The following is a 21,538-nucleotide window of genomic DNA, read 5'->3' as shown; positions in this document are numbered from 1 at the left end:
ATGAAATGAAGTTGTAAACAGCGAAAATGTTTATTGCAAAATATATAAATGTATACAATGGTGCCCACGTTCAGTCAATAGCTGAATATTTTCGCAATTAAAAAAAAATATCTACTTCTACCAATTATTCTCGCTCTCACACTCTCGCACTCTCTTTCTCCAATTAATTGTACACCCACGCGGTCCTAACATTTGCTATTATTGCCAAAAATATATACGCGCGCGTTCAACATTGTTATATTTCGCAGGGATTCTTTTATAAATGTATAGATCGCACAAAATTGATTAGCGTCTCTCTACTTCTCCATAAAAAGCCTCTAAAGAGAGCCTTTATAAACTATATATATAAACTATATATAGAACTATATATATTTGGTATTTCTCTTTTGATCTTTTTTTAAAATTAATTCATTAAATAATTAATTTAATAATTATTTATTTTTTAAATTGTTGACAAATTAATTGAATGCACAAACGTATTTCGTGCGTTCTATTATACTATTCTTTTTACAAGTATGCTCTGATGAACGAAAAAATCAATGATAGTTTTGGCGCATCGATAAAACAAAAACTTTTATCATTAAGATTTATTTTTGTATATTAAAAAAGGAACTTTCATAAACATTTGGCACATGATAGTATTAATCAAAAAAAGATAAAAATTAGATTGCGATTATTTGCGTCTCACTAACAAATGCACATATAATAAATTATGTTATGGACTAGATCCAGACGAAGTTATTGGCAAAGAAAAGGATTTTTAAATATCAGCTTTCTTTTTTTTTTTTTTGCTTATGCAACTCTTAATGAAAATCTTATTAAAACGATCGATCTTTTCAAACATGGCTCGCAGTCTAATAAATAAAAGTAAAAATATACCGATGGAAGTCACAAGATAGATTAACAATATCAATATATATATATATATATATATATGTATATATGTGAAAAATACTCAGCTATATCTGTGGACACCAGTGATCGGTAAGTTTTTTGTTTCTTTTTAATAAATATATCAAAATAAAATTGTGCATTGAAGGAAAATATGATAATATATATGCACAATGAGGTAAAACTTGCAAAAAAAAAGTTCTCAAAAAAAAAGAAAAAAATTATATATAACAAAATATACATACGTGTGTATTGTGTTAGCAATTAGTTACACCAAAACAAAACCCAAAAATGATCAATTGACACTCGTTAAACCCAAAATATATCTTATTCATAGCTTCATTGATTCTAAATGAATGCAGATATCCTAAAAATTATGTTCTGGATCGGATTGCCATTGATAAATATCGCATTCGTTGAATAGGTAAATGCGTCATTTCTTATTTTACAAACAGTTCTGATTTGCACGATACTTTGTTAATTTACGCAAGGCACTGGGCAGATCAATAAAATTTAAATATAACCATGATATTGATGCAAAACGCGTCTAGATAATTTTCGGATATCCGCATAGTACTTGTCGCATTCTCTGCAGTCACTCAAATATTTTATAACGCTGTTATAATCATTAAAATATTTCTCTGGACGGCTAAATCTGTCTGTGATAAAATCTGTACAGCCAAAATTGAGTCGCTGACACCTGCGCTTTTAACACTCTTAAAATATAAATAATCAGATAAAGAGTTATTAAAATCAGAATCGCTTATGTTAACCCTGATAATATAATTACGACTAAGATATTCGTGGAAGCCTAATATTTTGTTAGATTCTCCTCTGCTATTCCGGCAGTAACGCGAGTTTATTACGCGCCAGCCAAAAGAATTATAAAATTATATAAGTGAATTAAATGGGCGACTTTTTAGCGAATTGTAATGAGAAGAAAAATATATGTCTCTAGCTTACGGCTTACTGCTCTATGAAAATTGGATTATGCTCTTCTTAAGTAACAATATAAGTATCTTACTATTTATATAATGATAACATACTATGTGTATATATTCTAAGTACCAGTTTTGAGCTTCACTTATAATAAACTATCTTTGTTCTATTCCCTCCCCCTCTCCCTCGTTTCTCTTGCATTAAATGTTTAAAATATGTCCCAAAAGCATCAATAAAAGATACAATTTGATAGCATTGCGATATAGTAGGATCACAATACTGATACTATTAATATTATTTTTTTTTTGCCTTATACTTTCAATAAGAAAAGTCGATTATCAGTTATACAACTTGTATATAACGTATAATATAACGCGATAAGTTAACATGATCAGAAGACAATGGCTACCGGTAAATAGGTAAGTAAGCGTGAATTTGCTCACATATTAGTGAACTTTGCTGAGTGTAATCTTGTAGTCAAACTTGTTAGGACAGGCTGATTCGGATGGTACTTACGTGATGGTATTTTCTTAAATACTGTCTTGGCCATGAAATCCTGAAAGCGTTGCGCATAAAATCCTGGTCGATGAACTGACACTGTATCCTGAGAAAGCGAGAAACGTTCTTTCTATATCAATATCAGTAAGATGTTGAAACAAATAAAAGAAAGCTGAATTGTGAGAGAAAATTAGATTATAAGAGAGAAATTTATATGTTAATACACGCATATGTACGCGTGTACGCATATTACATACATGTGACTTACCCCATCATGTATCATCGATTTCCACGTATGTTCTAATTTTTTTTTCAATCTGTAGCTTTGCAAAATATCGATAATACCAAGGAATAACAAAAGACGTTCACCCCGTGCGTTCCTGGCAGGAATGCCGCCTGAGCTATTGAGAACATAAACAAAATTTATTACAATTAACTAACATATCTTGATATATTCATAAAATTGTACAAATATGATATTTACGGTACGTCATCTTCTTCATCTATCGGTTCGCTTTCAGCTTGGATACTCTCCATTGCCGTGCTATGAGCAACCAATCTTTGACGATTTATACTGCGTGATCGGTTCAAAGCGGCAGCGCCTATTCTATCTTCTCTCTCTTTTTCCTTCTCAGATTGAATAAATCCATCAGTTTCACCCACTTCACCAACTTCTTCATCGGCGCTTGCCGATAATCTTTGATCTTGCTATAATATAAATGTAATATGTATAGATAAATATATATATATATATATCGTGATAAAAATATATATTGTGTGATATGTTTATATAATATGAAAAAAATTATATAATATTTACAGTTTTTTCCTTTGCAGCCTGGTCAAGATTATGGATTCCCACAAGTAAGGAATAATCCATAATTTTGAAACTTTCTAGTACACGACAATCCCGTTGAATAGTTTTTACTAACGCACCGTATGTATCGGCCTCTAAAAAGATACCTTCTGGATGATGCTCCATAAAATCTAAATCTTTATATGTCGGTGAAGACTTTGAACGTTCTGATTTCGATGCCTACAATTTAAAACAATATATGTATATAATATCACATATATAAATAAATTATAAATATATATATATATATATATATATATATATATATATATATTCCAATATTTACATATAAATATATTAGTGTATTATTACAAACCTTTCTCTTGTATGTAGATCCTTTCAAATCATATTTCTGATGCAATTTTACAAACGAAGGTAAAAGATTATTCATAGCCACTAATCTAACATTCTTACTATTACACCGATAGCAATACAACCCAAAAAACTTTGGCAATAGTGTTCTCGGATTCTGATTTAGATTCTACAAGAAGCAACATTGTGGTTATTAAAACAATGTTTGCATTAAAAATATATTTTAATTATATTCTAATTTAAAAAATTCGTTCTCTTTTGGAACGTACCATATAATATCCTGGAAGAAGAGTTTGTAAAAATTCTCCTTCTTTATGCTGCACAGTCTTTATGATAAATTCATCATCATCCGTTAGATAAAAAATACTCCCACTAGCGCCAGGATTTGATAATTCGCGCAATGGAGCACTACACATTGACATCTAAATGTATATATTTTGTTGTTAGTATACAACTTGCAAATACTTCATTATATTTTATTACATCGCAGAGAATGACTTATCTCACCAAAAAGTCATCCGGTTGTATGCCAAAAAGATCTCTAAAATAACGAAATGCAATGGGTGCATAATTTTTAAATTTAAACTCCGAGAAATGATGGGCTGGAGTATGATTTGATCCTTCGCTAGGAAAATTCGTTGTCTCCACTGTCATAAAGTCCTGCATTAACAGATCGCGTTCCGGTTTACTTGCAAGACCACCGACAGCATGCTGTATACCCAACTGAATAGATCCCATAATTTGTGTGGTTTGAATCTGTATAATATAAGTAAAACGTATTTAAAATAACGATATTTATATTACAACTATTATTATCCTTAACTCCGTAAAACTATCATATTTGCAATATAGTAGTGACTATAACACAGTAATATCTCAAACTATTTAATGAAGAAAGTATGATCTCTCATGTAATAAACTGTCTTCTTTGATTAAGTTATTAAATATGCATACGGATAATAAGCACTCTCTCATCGATAGCTAGATAAAGTAGCATATTTCTCTTTTTTGTAAGCATGATGTTTATCAATGTCAAAAAATTCTCTCATACTATTCGGGATAATAGCGCAGAATAGTATAAGCTTGTTAACTCTTTCGCTTAATGATACCCTTTAATTTTGATTACAAAGCGGAAAATTTAATCTACAGAAACCATCTATTAAAAGTATGCTACACTGGTACATTTCTTACTTACCTTTTTATATGTGATTTCACCACCCACTCCAACTCTTCGATGCCCAATCTTTCTCTCTCGTTCTGATTTGTTTCTCGACACCCCCGCGGGGGTCTTGCCGCCAGTGATGCCATGTTGTACCACTTGTAAACTCTGCAAAGATCACTGACAGTATATTAACACATTCTTGCTAACATTGAACGTGTATTCAAGGAAAACTATTATTATCGATTACATTGTTATCAATGGCATTCCCGCCAACACTGAATGTATATTCAAGAAAAGTTATTTCGTGTTACAGTTACATAATTATATTACATGTAATTTGGAATGCAGAGAAAAGATTTAATTAGCTATACTAGTTAACTTAATCGCTTTACGTTACGTTATCGCAATACATGTTACAAAATATTTTTTTCTTTGGCATTTAGTAGCACTACGTATACAAGAAGGATGTATGCAAAGCTGTCTCTGGTTATGTGTTATTTGCAATAAATGATTATACAACTAACAATAAGAACGAGAAGGAATTGAAAGAAATGAATGATTACACAACTAAAAAAGGAAAAAACATTCTTTAGACGCTGCTTCTCATTGTAATGGATACTACTTGTTCAGTCGTATGATCATCATAATATCCGTGATTATTATTCTCACGTAACGGTGATATACTATAACGACTTCTCATTTCTGTTGATTGAGCATGTTTCGTTACCAATAATAAGAACAAGTGGCAAAGTTCGAGAACCTATCTTTTGCACAATTTGAATCTTTATGAACTCTGCAAGTTTGCAAGAATCGATCTTCGACGCTCATATATAAATTGCCGATGATGAGCAGATCTGCTCATCTCAAAAATAGAAGTGATTTCGTGGATAAACGTAAGCTATATTTAATACGTCCGATTGTAAAGAGAAGAATAAAAAAAACAGATTATAATCCATATTGATTTATTCCCCAATAATTCAAGAGATAATACTCTCTCTTTTTCTCTCTTTTTTCAGTAATCTATACAGGGTTCTAAATCTGTAATAATTTATTATCTCTAGAATATTGTTCGTATCTTTCTCTATCCTTTATTAAGATGCCTATCTTTATGAGTTTATAGATTTTAGTGCTAAATTATCAGTTTTACTTAAAATTTGATTTAATCTGATATATTGTAATATAATGCTCGCCCTCGTATAAAATGTGCTTATGGAACAAGAATCAAATGGATTGCAGTATAAGCGATCGCGATTTACGATAAGTACCGTATGAACGTTAGGTTTATGCAAAAGTGGAACAAATTAAGGTAATTATTTACTATAACGGATCCAGCTCCAATCACGTTGACCTTGATATATGTTGTCAAGGACTTAATCCTGAATAACTTTTTCTTATAACTTAATCGGCGGTCTCTTATAATTTTTGAGATATTTAAAGTTTAAGTTGGATTCGAAACGAAAATTTGGTTTAAGTTATACGACATAATCCACACCAAATTTTTGTTTTAAATAAGAAATAGGTTTGGGTTACGTTATATCTTCCGGAAGTGGAGCCCCCCCGCAGGGGGGGGGGCGGAACCCACTGTATCCATGCATATACTTTACAATGCAAAACGAGGTTCAGCGCAGAATTGTTGTGTGAATGGGAAAGTGTATGCGTGGATGTAGTGGGTTCCGTCCCCCCTGCAGGGGGACTCCACTTCCGGAAGATATAACCTAACCCAACCTATTTCTAATTTAAAACTAAAATTTGATTTGGGTTAAATGAGGAGGAGGGGGAGGGGGCGGAACGCACTGTATTCATGTATATACTTTACAATGCGAAACAAGGTTTAGTCCAGAATTGTTATGAGAATTGGAAAGTTTATGTATGAACGTAGTGAGTCCCCCCCCCCTCTATTGTTGTGTTTTGTCCTGTAAACAGAGAATGTGTTGAAATCGATTTTTGAAATAATGGCAACATTGTGTATCCCTTAGATGAAAACAGTACATTTGCAACTGTAGAATAAATAAAATTTTTGATTCCTATGTGTACTGATTGTTTCTAATATTATATTAATTATGTAAAGACCTTGTTTCATATTTAAATCAGGGTTCTGATGCAGATGGACCTTGTTTCTTGCGTGGAATTTACAAACTTATGTAAAAATTAATATTTTATTTTTCAAACTTTATTTGTTAATAACTTTTTAATAAACAATGACCGCCGATTAAGTTATAAGGAAAAGTTACTCAGCATTATGTCCTTGACAACATATATCAAGGTCAACGTGATTGGAGCTGGGTCCGTTATAGTAAATAATTACCCAAATTAATAAGGAAGAAGTAAAAGATAATGAGATACAGCATATTATAAATCTGAGCAACTTTTTTTATTAGTGCTTTCTTTTTGAAAATGTATAAAGCGAAAACTAGACAAGAGGATATAATATAAATATTATGCAGTATCATACAGACCGTACATATGGGCTACTTATAAAGAACATAATGAATATGCAAATAATATGTGGTATAAAACTAAAATCGATATAATAGCATGAAAGGATATTTATGTAAAAAAATTCAGGCAAATCACGCTCTACTTTTTGAATTATTAATACCAGCATCGTTTATCATTTATATAACTGCATTAAGTAATAAGCTAATAATTATTTAAATTGTTTTATTGTTTTAATTAAATATTCAGTTCAAAAGAATTTTGCCCTTTAATAGAATAGGATTTATGTATGTTTTCGAAAAGTATTGTGATAGTAACGATTGTTTATAGTATAGAAAGATCAATACTTACGTCAAATGCTGTTGTTTTTTCTCCAATCGATTTATCTGTAAAAGAGACATTTTAATTATATCGTATAGTGTAATGTAAGTATAATATTTTGATATAATATATTTTGATATAATATTTTGAATTAACAATGTATGTACTAGATAACGTGATGCGCAGTATCAGGAAAATAAAATGACATGAAACGCAAAGTTCTTTATACAATAGAATAATCAAATGCTATTTATGTCAACAGAAATCATAAATAAAGAAATATATTTGATGACTGGGTTTAATAATTATATATATATATAATAAATAATTTACATAAACATATAAGTAATTTCGTGCATTGATAAAGTTGGATGATTGGGATATTTACAAATATCGAAATTTATGCAATAAAATAAATTTAAATTAAATTAAATTAAAAATGAAATAAATTTACATAATAAATTATATCAAATAAATAATATAAATAAATTTTAGTGCATAAAATCCATTAAATAATTAGCTACATAAATATCTCGGTGTAATATAACAAACAAATTTGTTGTTCTATAATAATTTTTCAACGGAATATTTTTTAAATGAAGATATAACATGTATATATACATATACATATATTATACAGATTTTTTTATAATATATGTAATAAATTTGAAAGACCATATTGATTGATGAAGTCAGCAGTTTTTAAGACGTGCTTTAGAAACACAAATGTCAGATACTAAAGATATATACATATATGCGCGAGATTTAATGGCTTTTTCATATCGATATATCTGACTGAGATTGTTCTTTTCATAATACAATACGTATAAGTTTCGATAATGATTAAACTTTCGACAACAGAAAATTTTAACGATCGATTCTATAGTTTACGTACATTTGATACTATAACTGTATATTGTTAATTTTTTTTAAATTTATTGCAATTCTGCAGTGTTATTGAAAGCAGGATTATTATCTGTCTTCATTATGTGAGTACGTATTATCTTCATGTTATATAACTTAATATCTATATAGAAAGTGCCAATAACGCTTCCCAGTTTTGAATTAGCTCGAACGCATCTCGTAACTGTTAGTTCTGAGAAAAATCGGCAATGTTATCACCGAACAAAAGTAGAAAAATTATATGCGTATATTCGGTTAACCTTGTATTTAATCTTAATGGCTTAGACAACCGTAAAACTATTTGTTACGAAAATTCTTCGCAAAGTCGATAGGCATGTTGCGGAAATATCTATAGATACATGATGCGTTTGATCTGAAAATATCTAGTCCGAAGGCATTATTGACTCTTACTATATAATTTGTAAATAAAAAACATATGCATGGAGAGTAAGAATATTTAATATTACTTTTTATTATAATACAAGGAATTATATATATATGTTACACAGGGTTGGGAAGTAACGCGTTACTTGTAACGCCGTTACCGTTACAGTTACTTTTTTTCAGTAACTGTAACGGTAATGGCGTTACAAATTTTATTTGTAACGGAAAAAGTAACTTCGTTACATTTTTCGGTAACGAGTAACGAATTTAACAGTTACTTTTATCGTTACTTTTTTCAAATTTTTTTATTTATTTAAGATATTCTTGCTATTGTGCGTGATAAAATTTTTATCTTAACCGTAAAGCCGTAAGCAAATCGACCAATTAGCATTCTTATTATGTTGTAAAAATGCTTGAATGTGATTGATCAACTTATGGCTCTTGCAGACCAGTGCGATGACGCGACGCGCGATATCCAATGAGAGCTTTATCTTTTCGGAAAAGCAGAGCTCTCATTTACTACCAGTTCTAAGTACCTTGCAACGAAAATTAGAAAATCGCAATAAATCTCACCTTATAGATTGCCATTTATTAGTTGAAGCTATTCAGCAAGGTTTAAATAAAAGGTAACTTATTAATTTGATTAATACATATGTTATTTAATTTTAAATAAGGATTTAATTGAAAAATATTATTTTATTTTAAACTATTGATTCAAAAGTATTAATTTCAATAAAACAAACAATGTCGCTTAATTTACTATATTTGATTTTAGATTTCGTACAATATTTGAAACAGAAGAAATAATAATAGCAGCATGTTTACATCCAAAATTTAAGTTAAACTGGTTAACCGGAGAAAAAAGAAAACGTGCTGAAAATTACTTGGAGGATTTATTGGGAATCCGATCAACTGAAAATTTTTCAAAAGCTGGAAAATCTGACGATCACGATGATTTTTTCATTTTTGAGCAAAAAACGGTGCAAAATGAATCTGAACAAGAAGAATTGCAACGGTTTTTAAAATCAAATAATTGTAATATAGAAATGTTAAACGACTATCCAAAACTTAAAAAACTTTTTATTAAATATAATACAGCTCTACCAAGCAGTGCATCTGTAGAAAGAATGTTTAGCATCGGTGGCTCTGTATTAACACCACAAAGAGGGCATTTAAATGATGATACTATGAAGCAACAAATTTTATTAAAAATTAATAAAGAATTTCGATAAAATTTAATCATTTATTTTGTAATAAACCTTGAATGAAATCTTGCTTACAATTTTTTAAAAGCTTTTCTTATGCAAAATAATTTATTAGTTTGTATTGTAAAAAAGTAACGGAAATTGTAACGACTCGTTACTTTTTAGTAACTGTAACGGTAACGAGTTACTTTTTAAAATTGGTAACGAGTAACGGTAACGAGTTACTTTTTAGAAAAAATAACGGTAACGGTAACGAGTTACTTTTATAAAGTAACTTTCCCAACCCTGATGTTACATAGTACGTTAGTTAAATTTAAAACCAGAAAGCCAAACTGCGGTTTCGAGTCTATGCATCACGATAAAATTATCGCAAATAATTATCGTAATTTATCGTTTTGAATTTTCGAATAAAGAATTACGAGTCGGATTTCCGCTAGTAATAATCGAGTCTGATAGTGCAGAAAAAGCGACACGTGTAGGGAAATGGCGCGATTCGTAATATCGAAAGAAAAAAGGGTCCCTAGGATGACAGCCTGTAGAATAAGGGAGCAAGGCGAGTCAAGATGTCCTTACTTAGCCTTCTATATTTAACTCCCATCTTCCATTACTTGACTCTAACGTATACCGCGCTCTCTGTTCGGTTGAGAAATGTTTTTCCAACAACGAAAACACGAAGCGATGCCAATAAAAGCATCATTATCGAAACATCGTTAATGAATTGTTAAAAAGTTATGCGTAATAAAAGTAACACGTGGATTTTATACATCTATATAGAAGAGTCTGTATTATAAACATGTTTTGTGCACATGACCCGAAAAAAAAAAACGTGTGAAACTATCCTCCTATTCGGTTCTATTAATTTGACCTTGGGTGGAGGCGCTTCAGAGATTTCAATGTCAATCTTGTTTTTTTAAATGGAAACACCTCAATTTTTTTACATAAATCGATTCCTCGCAATATTCTGCATAAAAAGTTATAGGGATATAATGGCCAAAAGTTTAATAGTTTACGAGATATTTTATACTTTATTTTATTACTTTACTTCGACATAATTTTACATAAACTATGAAATATCTCATAAAATTATTTATTTTACAATAATGTTATCTCAATATTTTAAGCTCAAAAAATGAGAGACATCAATTGATGTAAAGAAAATAAAACAAGATTGACATTGAAATCTCCGAAGCGCCTCCACCCAAGGTCAAACTATTGTATAATGGCACTTATGGCCATCTTATGACCCCCTTAGAACCGAATAACTTTTGTCTGAAACATTTCTTTCTATCTTGCTTTATTTTTTTAGATATTTAGATGTCTCAATATAAACGCCCCGTCCTGTTTATGCTGTTTACAATTACATTTATTCGAATTGACATATTTAGACGGAAGTGTGAAAAAATTGAATTCACTGAATATGTAATACAATGTTTTATAATTTAAACAAGTTTGAGATTAAAATACAAGACTGACTGATAATTTCTTTCATCCAAATAGAGAGAATATAATAAACAAAACAAAAAATATAGTTTAAGCTATATATTATATATAATTCCTTATTCACATATAAATATGACGTACACAAATACAATAAATGCGGGATAATAGCGGAAAGATTCTCTAAACGGTAAAAAAGCTTTCGCTCGACAAGAGACGGAAGCCGCTATCTTTCGAACAAAACGAACAATTCAGATACATAGAGTCGCGTTCCAACACGCATTCTACTTTATATTCTCTATCATTATTTTCTATAATAGAAGAAAGTCAATTCCTACGAGAAAGAGAGAGAGAGAGAGACACGTCAATTCGCGACACGGATCTGATAACGACGACGTTATCTCGATATCGCGATCACGGCGGAAGCCACGCGAATTTCAAAATCCGTTTCCACGTGCTGTTCTGCTCCCGCCTTTCCCTCCCCCTCCCCCACCCCCGCCCTCCTTCACCTGTTATCAGCTGTCAAATAACGCGAGTTGTCAAATTGGAATCGTGGCAAATAAATCGCAATGCGTCGAGTCACATAAACGCAAACGCCATCATTACGCTCGTTGCATTGTCACGTGTAGATTAAACGCAATGAAATCAACGTTCGTACGGAATTCATGATGAGACATGAAACGCAAGACGAAACGAATGCTCGCTTATGTACGGTCGATGACTTTGAAATTGAAACTTGTCCTTGTTTTCCTCTTACTCTGTTCTGCGTGACTCGTATATGAAAGTTTTATGAACATATGGAAATTCCGTGAGCTTTGCATAAAACACTGATAGCGTATTCTCTAAAAAATCGGGAAGTGATCTTGTCTCGGGGAAAAATTTTCTCCAGAAACCGTCTCTTAAATATTTCATACTTTGATAACTAAGCATTTAATATTTAAATATATTTCTGATAAAGCAGGATCTCTAAAATAAAATTGACGGATTTCTTATATATGTTCATAAATTTTTATAAAAGAGAATTGGATTTTTTTTCGGGAAACTCTATAACTTTTTTTCAATATGAAATATAGACTTTCTTAATTACGCAATATGTGAGTGTGCGTGTGTGTATGCGCGCGCGCGTCTGTGTGTGTGTGTGTGCAGAATGGTAAGAAAAGAAAGTATGTTATATATAAAATACATTGTATTCCGGAAAGAATATTTCAGAGTAACGAAGATGTTTTATTCTATATGTGTGTGTTACGTAACGATATGTGATGCATGTATAATACATACATATATATATATATATATATATATATATATATATATATATCAGGGTTGGGAAGTAACGCGTTACTTGTAACGCCGTTACCGTTACAGTTACTTTTTTTCGGTAACTGTAACGGTAATGGCGTTACAAATTTTATTTGTAACGGAAAAAGTAACTTCGTTACATTTTTCGGTAACGAGTGACGAATTTAACAGTTACTTTTATCGTTACTTTTTTCAAATTTTTTGATTTATTTAAGATATTATTCTTGCTATTGTGCGTGATAAAATTTTTATCTTAACCGTAAAGCCGTAAGCAAATCGACCAATTAGCATTCTTATTATGTTGTAAAAATGCTTGAATGTGATTGATCAACTTATGACTCTTGCAGACCAGTGCGATGACGCGACGCGCGATATCCAATGAGAGCTTTATCTTTTCGGAAAAGCAGAGCTCTCATTTACTACCAGTTCTAAGTACCTTGCAACGAAAAATAGAAAATCTCAATAAATCTGACCTTATAGATTGCCATTCATTAGTTGAAGCTATTCAGCAAGGTTTAAATAAAAGGTAACTTATTAATTTGATTAATACATATGTTATTTAATTTTAAATAAGGATTTAATTGAAAAATATTATTTTATTTTAAACTATTGATTCAAAAGTATTAATTTCAATAAAACAAACAATGTCGCTTAATTTACTATATTTGATTTTAAATTTCTTACAATATTTGAAACAAAAGAATTAATAATAGCAGCATGTTTACATCCAAAATTTAAGTTAAACTGGTTAACCGGAGAAAAAAGAAAACGTGCTGAAAATTACTTGGAGGATTTATTGGGAATCCGATCAACTGAAAATTCTTCAAAAGCTGGAAAATCTGACGATCACGATGATTTTTTCATTTTTGAGCAAAAAACGGTGCAAAATGAATCTGAACAAGAAGAATTGCAACGGTTTTTAAAATCAAATAATTGTAATATGGAAATGTTAAACGACTATCCAAAACTTAAAAAACTTTTTATTAAATATAATACAGCTCTACCAAGCAGTGCATCTGTAGAAAGAAAGTTTAGCATCGGTGGCTCTGTATTAACACCACAAAGAGGGCATTTAAATGATGATACTATGGAGCAACAAATTTTATTAAAAATTAATAAAGAATTTCGATAAAATTTAATCATTTATTTTGTAATAAACCTTGAATGAAATCTTGCTTACAATTTTTTAAAAGTTTTTCTTATGCAAAATAATTTATTAGTTTGTATTGTAAAAAAGTAACGGAAATTGTAACGACTCGTTACTTTTTAGTAACTGTGACGGTAACGAGTTACTTTTTAAAATTAGTAACGAGTAACGGTAACGAGTTACTTTTTAGAAAAAATAACGGTAACGGTAACGAGTTACTTTTATAAAGTATCTTTCCCAACCCTGATATATATATATATATATATATATATATATATATATATATATACACGGGGTGTCCCAGACATACCACACCACCTGCTAATAGCAGATTCTTGAGATCATTTTAAGATGATTTTTCCTGAGCAAAAATATCGAGGCCTCAATAATCTCTGTGTTATAAGCGATTAAAAAAAAAAGAGCTTTTTGCGAACTAAATTTTAGTTACAAATACATTCTTTAGTTAATTTCAGATAGAATTTACTTACTACAGATTTATTAGAAAAAGAGAATTTTAATTTAAGACTTATGTTAATTACAAAGATTTATGATGGAGAAAATTGGAAACGTGCAAAAAATAATGACTTCTCTCAACATTTTCGCTGAAGAAAAATCACCTCCAAATGATTTCCAAAATCTGCTATTAACAGATAGTAACGGTAGGTTCGAGACATCCTGTACATATACATATACATATATACATATATATATATATATACAGGGTGCTAAATTTCAAACGTAACAGGCCGAATATTTTGATAACTAGATGAAATATCAAGATTCTTTTTTTTTTAGGTTGTATTGTTTCAAGACAATTTTGGACGCGTAAAAAAAACCGGACCTCAACATTTCAGTTAGTTATCAATACAATGTCGGCCTCGAAACAATATATATATATATATATATATATATATTGTTTCGATATATATATATATATATATATATATATATATATACATACATATACATGTATATACATACATATATGTTAAAAAATAATTTTTATTTTGATGACAAACCATCATTACGACACGAATTTCTCGCCTACATTATCCGTTTTTGTGTCATCAGGCTTTTTTAACAGTGACGCGATAACTTTAACGTAGTATATGTCGAATTAGGTAGCGTTTAAAATTTCTCAGAAGCCACGAAGCGAAAAAGTCAACATTATAATCGATAATTATTATCAGCTGTCAAATCGCGAACCATCGATCTACAAGAAATCACGACGTGTCTATTTACGCACGATGGATTTTCCATCTGACGAATTAAAATGCATTAAAAATATTGTCTGCTGGAAATTTTACAGATTATATCGAGATAATAGGAAAACTGTCAAAAGTCGATCGATCGCTCCGCAAATCGGAACACAGGAAGAATTTATTTCGATTCGCAAAATCCACGATGTATGCTTTAACTGGAGACCAGCGTTCTTCGCCGGACGACGACACGGATACCAACGTGTTTGCGCTTTCTAGGTCGGGTGACACCCATTACAGAGCTGTCAAATCGCGAAACAACGGATTAGCCGCGATCTTCGATCGGCCATCCTCGTGCACGAAGATCCGATTCCGCGGATCGATATGACACGGCGAGTAAGACCATTCCGTCCGATTATGCGAACAAATCGTTCCCGGGCAAGGAACGACGATATATCCGACGCGGCGCATTCGTGGTCGCGTTATAGGTTAGGGTCACGGCGCTGGAACGAGAGTATCGGGAGACACGCAGAGGGGGAACGGAAAGGGGGGAGCGAGATGGGAGCACTCACAGTCTTCCTCGGCGGTGGACTGGTCCGGTCTGAGATGATCCACCGCGGGCTGCGTCGCCGACCCGGGGAAGCTCGTCGTCTCGACCACTTCGATCACGTCCACATTGTCGCCCGAAGCCATTTTGCGTGCGCGTCGCCTCCGTCCGATCTCGCACTGACTCACGCGTAACGACGGTGGTGGCGGCGTCGGCGGCGATGGTGGTGGCGACGATCCCCCTGACAGTTCCTCGAAGGAGCCTCCTCGGTTGTCGCTCGGTGCCCGTCGTCCCGCACCGCACGCATGTTCGGACGACGCTGCTGTCGCGGGAAAATCTACCGCGATTGATTATGCGGCCCGTCCTCGTCGCGCGATCCAACGCGACATTATTATCGCTCGCTCACTCGCGTCTCGCGTCGCGTTTCTATCGGCGCGTTGTCCTTCCCGATTTCCCGAACGATTTTCCCGTCTCGCTGTGCAAAGGAAAAACTGCCAGCTCGCTCCGTGATCCGTGATACGTCGCGGACCCCGTATCGTATACTTCCACTACTCCAATACTCCGACCTTCGCGAGAGTCGAGAGAGTGCCTCCTTCCGTCTATCGTATTATCGACCGGACGCCATTACCGTCTGCGACGCCTGGTGATCGCGAGGAGAATCTAAATCGCCGCTGGCTGAGGTATCACTCTTGTATTTTCGCGTGCGCGCTCCGATTCCGCGATTACGGCCATCGGAACTGACAATTGCGGCAAAAGTTTGCTCTCATAATGGCAGAAGAAATTGAGGTCATATGGAGTATGGAGAATTCGCTTTTTAAAAGAAATTATCGATTGAGAATATGTTCTTTCATTCATTGGTTGTAGGTATTGCGGTATCGTAAGTCTTGAATATGACTCGATGCCCGTTTTCGATTGTGAGGATACATTTCCATCTATACGATGGCGTGAGAGATGCATTAAATATGATATTCATAATGCAATATAAATTTCCTACTTTATGAACAAATTAAGTCATCAGAAATCAATAATTTTAATGTTTCTGAAAAAATTTTTTTCTTCTTTTTTTAATTAATATTGATAAATAAAAAATTATTTCATCTATATATATATTACTTTCTTACCTTCATTATCTATTTATCGAATAAATATAAATATATATGTAGAGATCCCCATACAACACCGCAAGATTGCAACAACATTGCAACAACATTTTTCTGCAAGATTGCAACATTGCAGAAACATTGCGAAATGTTGCTGCAACGTTGTTATGATATTACAGCAACAGTAAAATGTCCGCCTACAGAAATATTGCAATATAATATTGCAGCAACATAGCAATATAATATATATGCAATAATGCTTTATATATATTTATCGACATAATATTCTTAACATGTAAAAAAAATAATAAGAAATTAGGAATATAAGAGTCAGCATCTAGTGTGTATATAGATTTTCTGTATTATAATAATAACGAAATTATAAAATGTAAATTTTTGGTTACACATTTGACTTCCTTCAGTGACAGAGAGTATCTAAAAGAAATAAGAAAAAACTCAATTTGCAATTGTGTAAATTTGCAATCTCTTTGTATCCGAAATATTCAGATATCCGGAGGCAAAAAGTTTGTGGTGGATTTACGCATACAATGAGTTTTTTCACATCTCTCTCGTCTTTATATAATCTCAAAATTTATTTATTAAAATTTGAAGTATCTTGCATATTAGAAAATTATTATCAAATTTTTGATTTTACATAAGAATGGAAACTATTAAAAGAATTCTTACTCCAATGTCTGAATCCCCCATGTTGGGGTCATATCATACAACTTAAACTAATAAAAATAATTATTATATCTTATTAGCCGCTCTTTGTAAACTTTATATAATCACCGTGACTAAAAATTAAATGCGGAATAGATAGCGCAACATGCGCCGCATAGCGGTAAACAAATGAACTAGCGATTATTGAATACTTTTTTTGGAATATTTTCGTAATGTTGCTGTAACATTGCTGAAGTTATATTGTAAAATAATGTCTTTGCAATATTTCTGCAACATTAAACTGCAATATGCAATATTGCAATGTTGCAGCAATGTTGTTGCAAGCTTTAGTGTTGTATGGGGAAGTATGCATCAAAGCTTTGATAAATATGCATATTAGGTTACACTTCACCGATGACTTTGACCTTGACATATCTTGTCAGGGATATGACCTTGAGTAACTTTTCCTTATAACTTAATCGGCCGTCTCTTATAGTTTCTGAGATATTTAAAGTTAACATTTGGGTAATACAATAATATAAAGACAGAGAGAGACACTTCCGATTTCTATAATTTTGTAAATTATTAAATAAGTAGAGAAAAGTGTTCTGAGTAACTCCCCGCAAGAATCAAATGGTAGACGATATTGTTTTAGAAGATATAACAAATTCAAGTTTTTGACGACTTTAATGCTTTTCTTTCGGTATTATAAACCGTTATTAAGAGCATTTGTGTTTATGTACGTTATACTAGTCTGTTTATAACCTTCTAAGTAAAAAAGTTTTTATTTACGTTATTCAAAACATAGCTACATGATTATTGATATTTTGTCAACAATCGGATTTCCTCGCAGTTCGTTGAAAGTTTTCAATATGCAACTACACGAATTTCTGACCTTCGTTGAGGATAATAATAAATTAATAGATTTTTTGATACAGCGAATAGTTATTCACGCACAAATTAATTGCAGCACATAAATAATGTTAACTTTTTTATTATTTGTTAATTGCTTGGAATAATTATTTATTAAATGCGTAAGAGGGAACGGGCAATTTTTGGTAATTGTACAAAATGGTAATTGTACAGAATGAAGAGGCAGCAAAGTGCAACCCACAGTTGTTGCATGGATGAGAAAGTATATGCGTGGACGCAGTGGATTCCGCCCTCCTCCCCCCCCCCCCCCCTACGGAGGAGCTCCACTTTTAGAAGATATAACCTAACCCAAACCTATTTCTGATTTAAAACTAAAATTTGGTTTGGGTTAGGTTGTATCTTTCGGAAGTGAAGTTCCCCCCGTAGGAGGGGCGGAACCCACTGTGTGCGTGCATATACTTTACAAAGCAAAGCGAAGTCCGCCCCACAATTGTTGTGTGGATGGGAAAGTATATGCGTGGACGCAGTGGGCTCCACTATAAAAGAACTAGACACATAGGTTTGCGTTGAACCTCACTTTGCGTGGAAAGTAAAAAAACCCAAAGAGCTTCGTCTCTGGAAATGTAAAGAAACACTTTTTTCACGTCTGATCTACGTAAATATAATGTAAACAACCTTTATTTTTCTTTATTTTATAATAGAAAAATCATTAATATTGTGAAATCATAACTTTAAGTATCTCAGAAACTATAAGAGATCGCCGGTTATGTTATAAGGAAAAGTTACTCAGGGTCATGTCCTTGACAACATATGTCAAGGTAAAAGTCATCGGTGAGGTATAACCTAATATGCATAGTTACCATAAAATTTACACATAAATATACTCGTATATATATACGCTTATACATATATACATATATGTATGTATATATACAATATCTATATATATATATATGTGTATGTATATTATTTATTTTGAGACAACTGGATATATAAAATAAATAGTAATAAATAATAATAATAATAAATAATAATAGTATAAATTATAAATAAATAGATAAAATAATCTTTCTTTCTCTTCTCCGTAATATCAATTAAAGAAAGAAGAAACAAATTTTTTCTTCATTAATTTAAAGTAGCATTATTATTTTGAAAGAAACATAGAAGTCACTAATATATTACAATTATTAATACATATTTATATATATGAATATTGATATTCATAATCCAATATAAATTTTTTATTTTACAAACAAATTAAATCAGAAATCAATAATTGTAATTTTCCTGAATTTGTTACCTTTATTATCTATTTATCAAACAATTAACCCTTTTTTCTTTCTTTTGTTGAATACGAAATTTGTCATCTGATTCTGACAAATCAAACCATAGCATATATAAACAATACGCTATGAATCAAACTTCATAGCAGAATGCAATTTCGAGAAATTTCAATGTTCATACTCGCTTATAGTAAAGAAAAATATTTAATGTTTATTTCTTTGCAAGATGTATTTGTTTAATAAATAGTTTTTAGACAGATATACAGACCGTTTGGTAAAACTGAGTAAGATATCCATTAATCTTTCTGTCTCTTTTGCTCTCGACCAGCATAATCGTATAATTATATGATTAAATTTCAGTTACATGATGGTTAAATTTAAATGGTTTCTGAACAAGATATTATTACAACGAATATTTCTTCTAAGCATTAGTGGTATGATTGCATATGAGATTTTACAAGGCTACTTCGATTACAATAATCAGGTTATACATTTTTAAGATCTTTTGAAATGTATTTAAATGTAATTAATTTGCATATGTGTAATGTTTTCAAGTAAATATTTAGAATATTATGTTATTAGTTTAACATATAATAATATAATCATGAATATAATAATATAATATTATTATATATATGACTCTTTTTATCAGAAGCAGGCCGCTTTCGGTATAGATATATTCATAAATACAAGATATGTCGTCTTAAAAAAAATAAAAATAATCTCTCTATATTTATAATTGTTTGAATTGCAGCAATATATACATTGAATTAAATCAATGCTAAAATCCTGTTGCATTTACCAGAAAACGAAGCATGTTCAATGATCAGTCACGAGAGTTGTGTATCATTAATTCATTATGTCGGCCATATTCATTACGGAGCACATTGATCGTACAAAACACTAGATATAAAACGATTCGCTTAATGCACATCTAGACAGAAGAGATTTATGTCATGGAGCGTGTAATTAATTATCAAACTGTTTCACAAAACCTTCGCGGCTCTATCATGGAGTTTGTTCCTCATCTCTCATACAATATTTCGACGCATAATTGATTGCGCTTTAATAAATTTTTTATATTAATCTTATTTCATCCATACACGGTTTATACTTGACGGCAATTATGTCGTCACAAATTATGTTGCAATTTATGTCTTTTATTTTTCTTGTTATTTTAAAATTTTTGCTAATTGGTAAACTTAGTTTTTTCTTTATTAAAAATTATTGATTTTATTAGATTACTATGTGTTATTTCAAATGTAGGTTGTCGCTAGAAATATTTTGAAGTACTTGAAAATCATGTTATATTTTATTTGAATAATCGACATTTTATCGATCTACTTAGATAATATGCAACTCTATTATTAAAAATTTATATCTGCTCTAAGCATCTTTAGTGCAATCTTGGAAATATAATAAGCATTAGATCATATGCTCCGTACGAGCTATTCGATGCTGACCTTAATTCATTTAGTAAAAGAACGCCGATTTTTATTTCTCCTTGTTCGATAAAAGTACCAAAAGCAGGTCGTTTGCTACGCAACGTCGATTTCGCGGCTGAAATGCAGGAAACTTTAATTACTCCGGTGAAACGAACTTTGCGATACGCTAACCTTGTATTCCTTTTCTCTTTCTTTCTTTCTTCAAAGGTGGTCGAATACATGCAGTCAATGCCATACCGACAAGCTCGAGAATCTAGCAGGATGAAGAGTAATCAACGTCCCTCGTCTTATGAAGCTGAATCATCTTCAAGGGATCAAGATACAGCTGTGGCACAAAAGAGCACCGCGGATGAATAGATTTTTCACGATTCTGCAATGACACGCGCTTGAATTAAATAACATTATCAATATGAATTGGCAAACTTATTTTAAACAGAAATTTTAAATTATTTTTTATTGTATATATATATATATTTTAATATTTTAAAAATATTTGATATGTTAAATGTATTTTAAGAAAATATATATCGTGTATCTTCGATTCTGTGCACCAGAAAAATTTTAATGTTTATTATTTTCTACAAATATGCAATTATCAAATACGCGTGTGAAATATTAAGAACAGATCATAAAGATCA

At 31.5% G+C, this 21,538-nt stretch overlaps 2 protein-coding genes across 13 annotated transcripts in view; one reads left to right on the top strand and one right to left on the bottom strand.

Moving 5' to 3' along the window:
- Positions 1-16,171, bottom strand: part of Pip5k59b (Phosphatidylinositol 4-phosphate 5-kinase 59B) — a 47,932-nt gene extending 31,761 nt beyond the window's left edge. For 8 of the 12 annotated variants that reach the window (XM_070309113.1, XM_070309105.1, XM_070309106.1 and 5 more), the window contains exons 1-10: positions 15,562-16,170; positions 7,446-7,480; positions 4,692-4,823; positions 4,004-4,252; positions 3,766-3,918; positions 3,501-3,665; positions 3,149-3,364; positions 2,813-3,036; positions 2,597-2,729; positions 2,347-2,434 (exon numbers count right to left, since the gene is read on the bottom strand). In XM_070309113.1, the coding sequence (XP_070165214.1) occupies positions 2,347-2,434; positions 2,597-2,729; positions 2,813-3,036; positions 3,149-3,364; positions 3,501-3,665; positions 3,766-3,918; positions 4,004-4,252; positions 4,692-4,823; positions 7,446-7,480; positions 15,562-15,682 (1,516 nt within the window). In that variant the 5' untranslated portion in view covers positions 15,683-16,170. Of the gene's footprint in view, positions 1-2,346; positions 2,435-2,596; positions 2,730-2,812; positions 3,037-3,148; positions 3,365-3,500; positions 3,666-3,765; positions 3,919-4,003; positions 4,253-4,691; positions 4,824-7,445; positions 7,481-15,561 lie in introns of all 12 variants that reach the window. The other 4 variants (XM_070309115.1, XM_070309116.1, XM_070309117.1 and 1 more) reach the window with 2 other exon arrangements.
- LOC138940335 (uncharacterized) lies at positions 16,062-21,328 on the top strand (the record flags this gene model as incomplete). Its single annotated transcript, XM_070309153.1, has 3 exons — positions 16,062-16,263; positions 16,401-16,408; positions 20,856-21,328. Coding segments are annotated over 3 exons (612 nt in total), but the record flags the coding sequence as incomplete, so codon positions are not given.
- Positions 21,329-21,538: the final 210 nt, after the last annotated feature.

Source organism: Polyergus mexicanus, unplaced genomic scaffold (assembly GCF_030449975.1).
Source record: "Polyergus mexicanus isolate NDT 795.1 unplaced genomic scaffold, iyPolMexi1.0 SCAF_16, whole genome shotgun sequence".
In the NCBI taxonomy this organism is placed as follows: domain Eukaryota; kingdom Metazoa; phylum Arthropoda; class Insecta; order Hymenoptera; family Formicidae; genus Polyergus; species Polyergus mexicanus.
The sequence above is the reverse complement of the archived record's forward strand: the minus strand, read 5'-3'. Positions and strand labels throughout refer to the sequence as shown.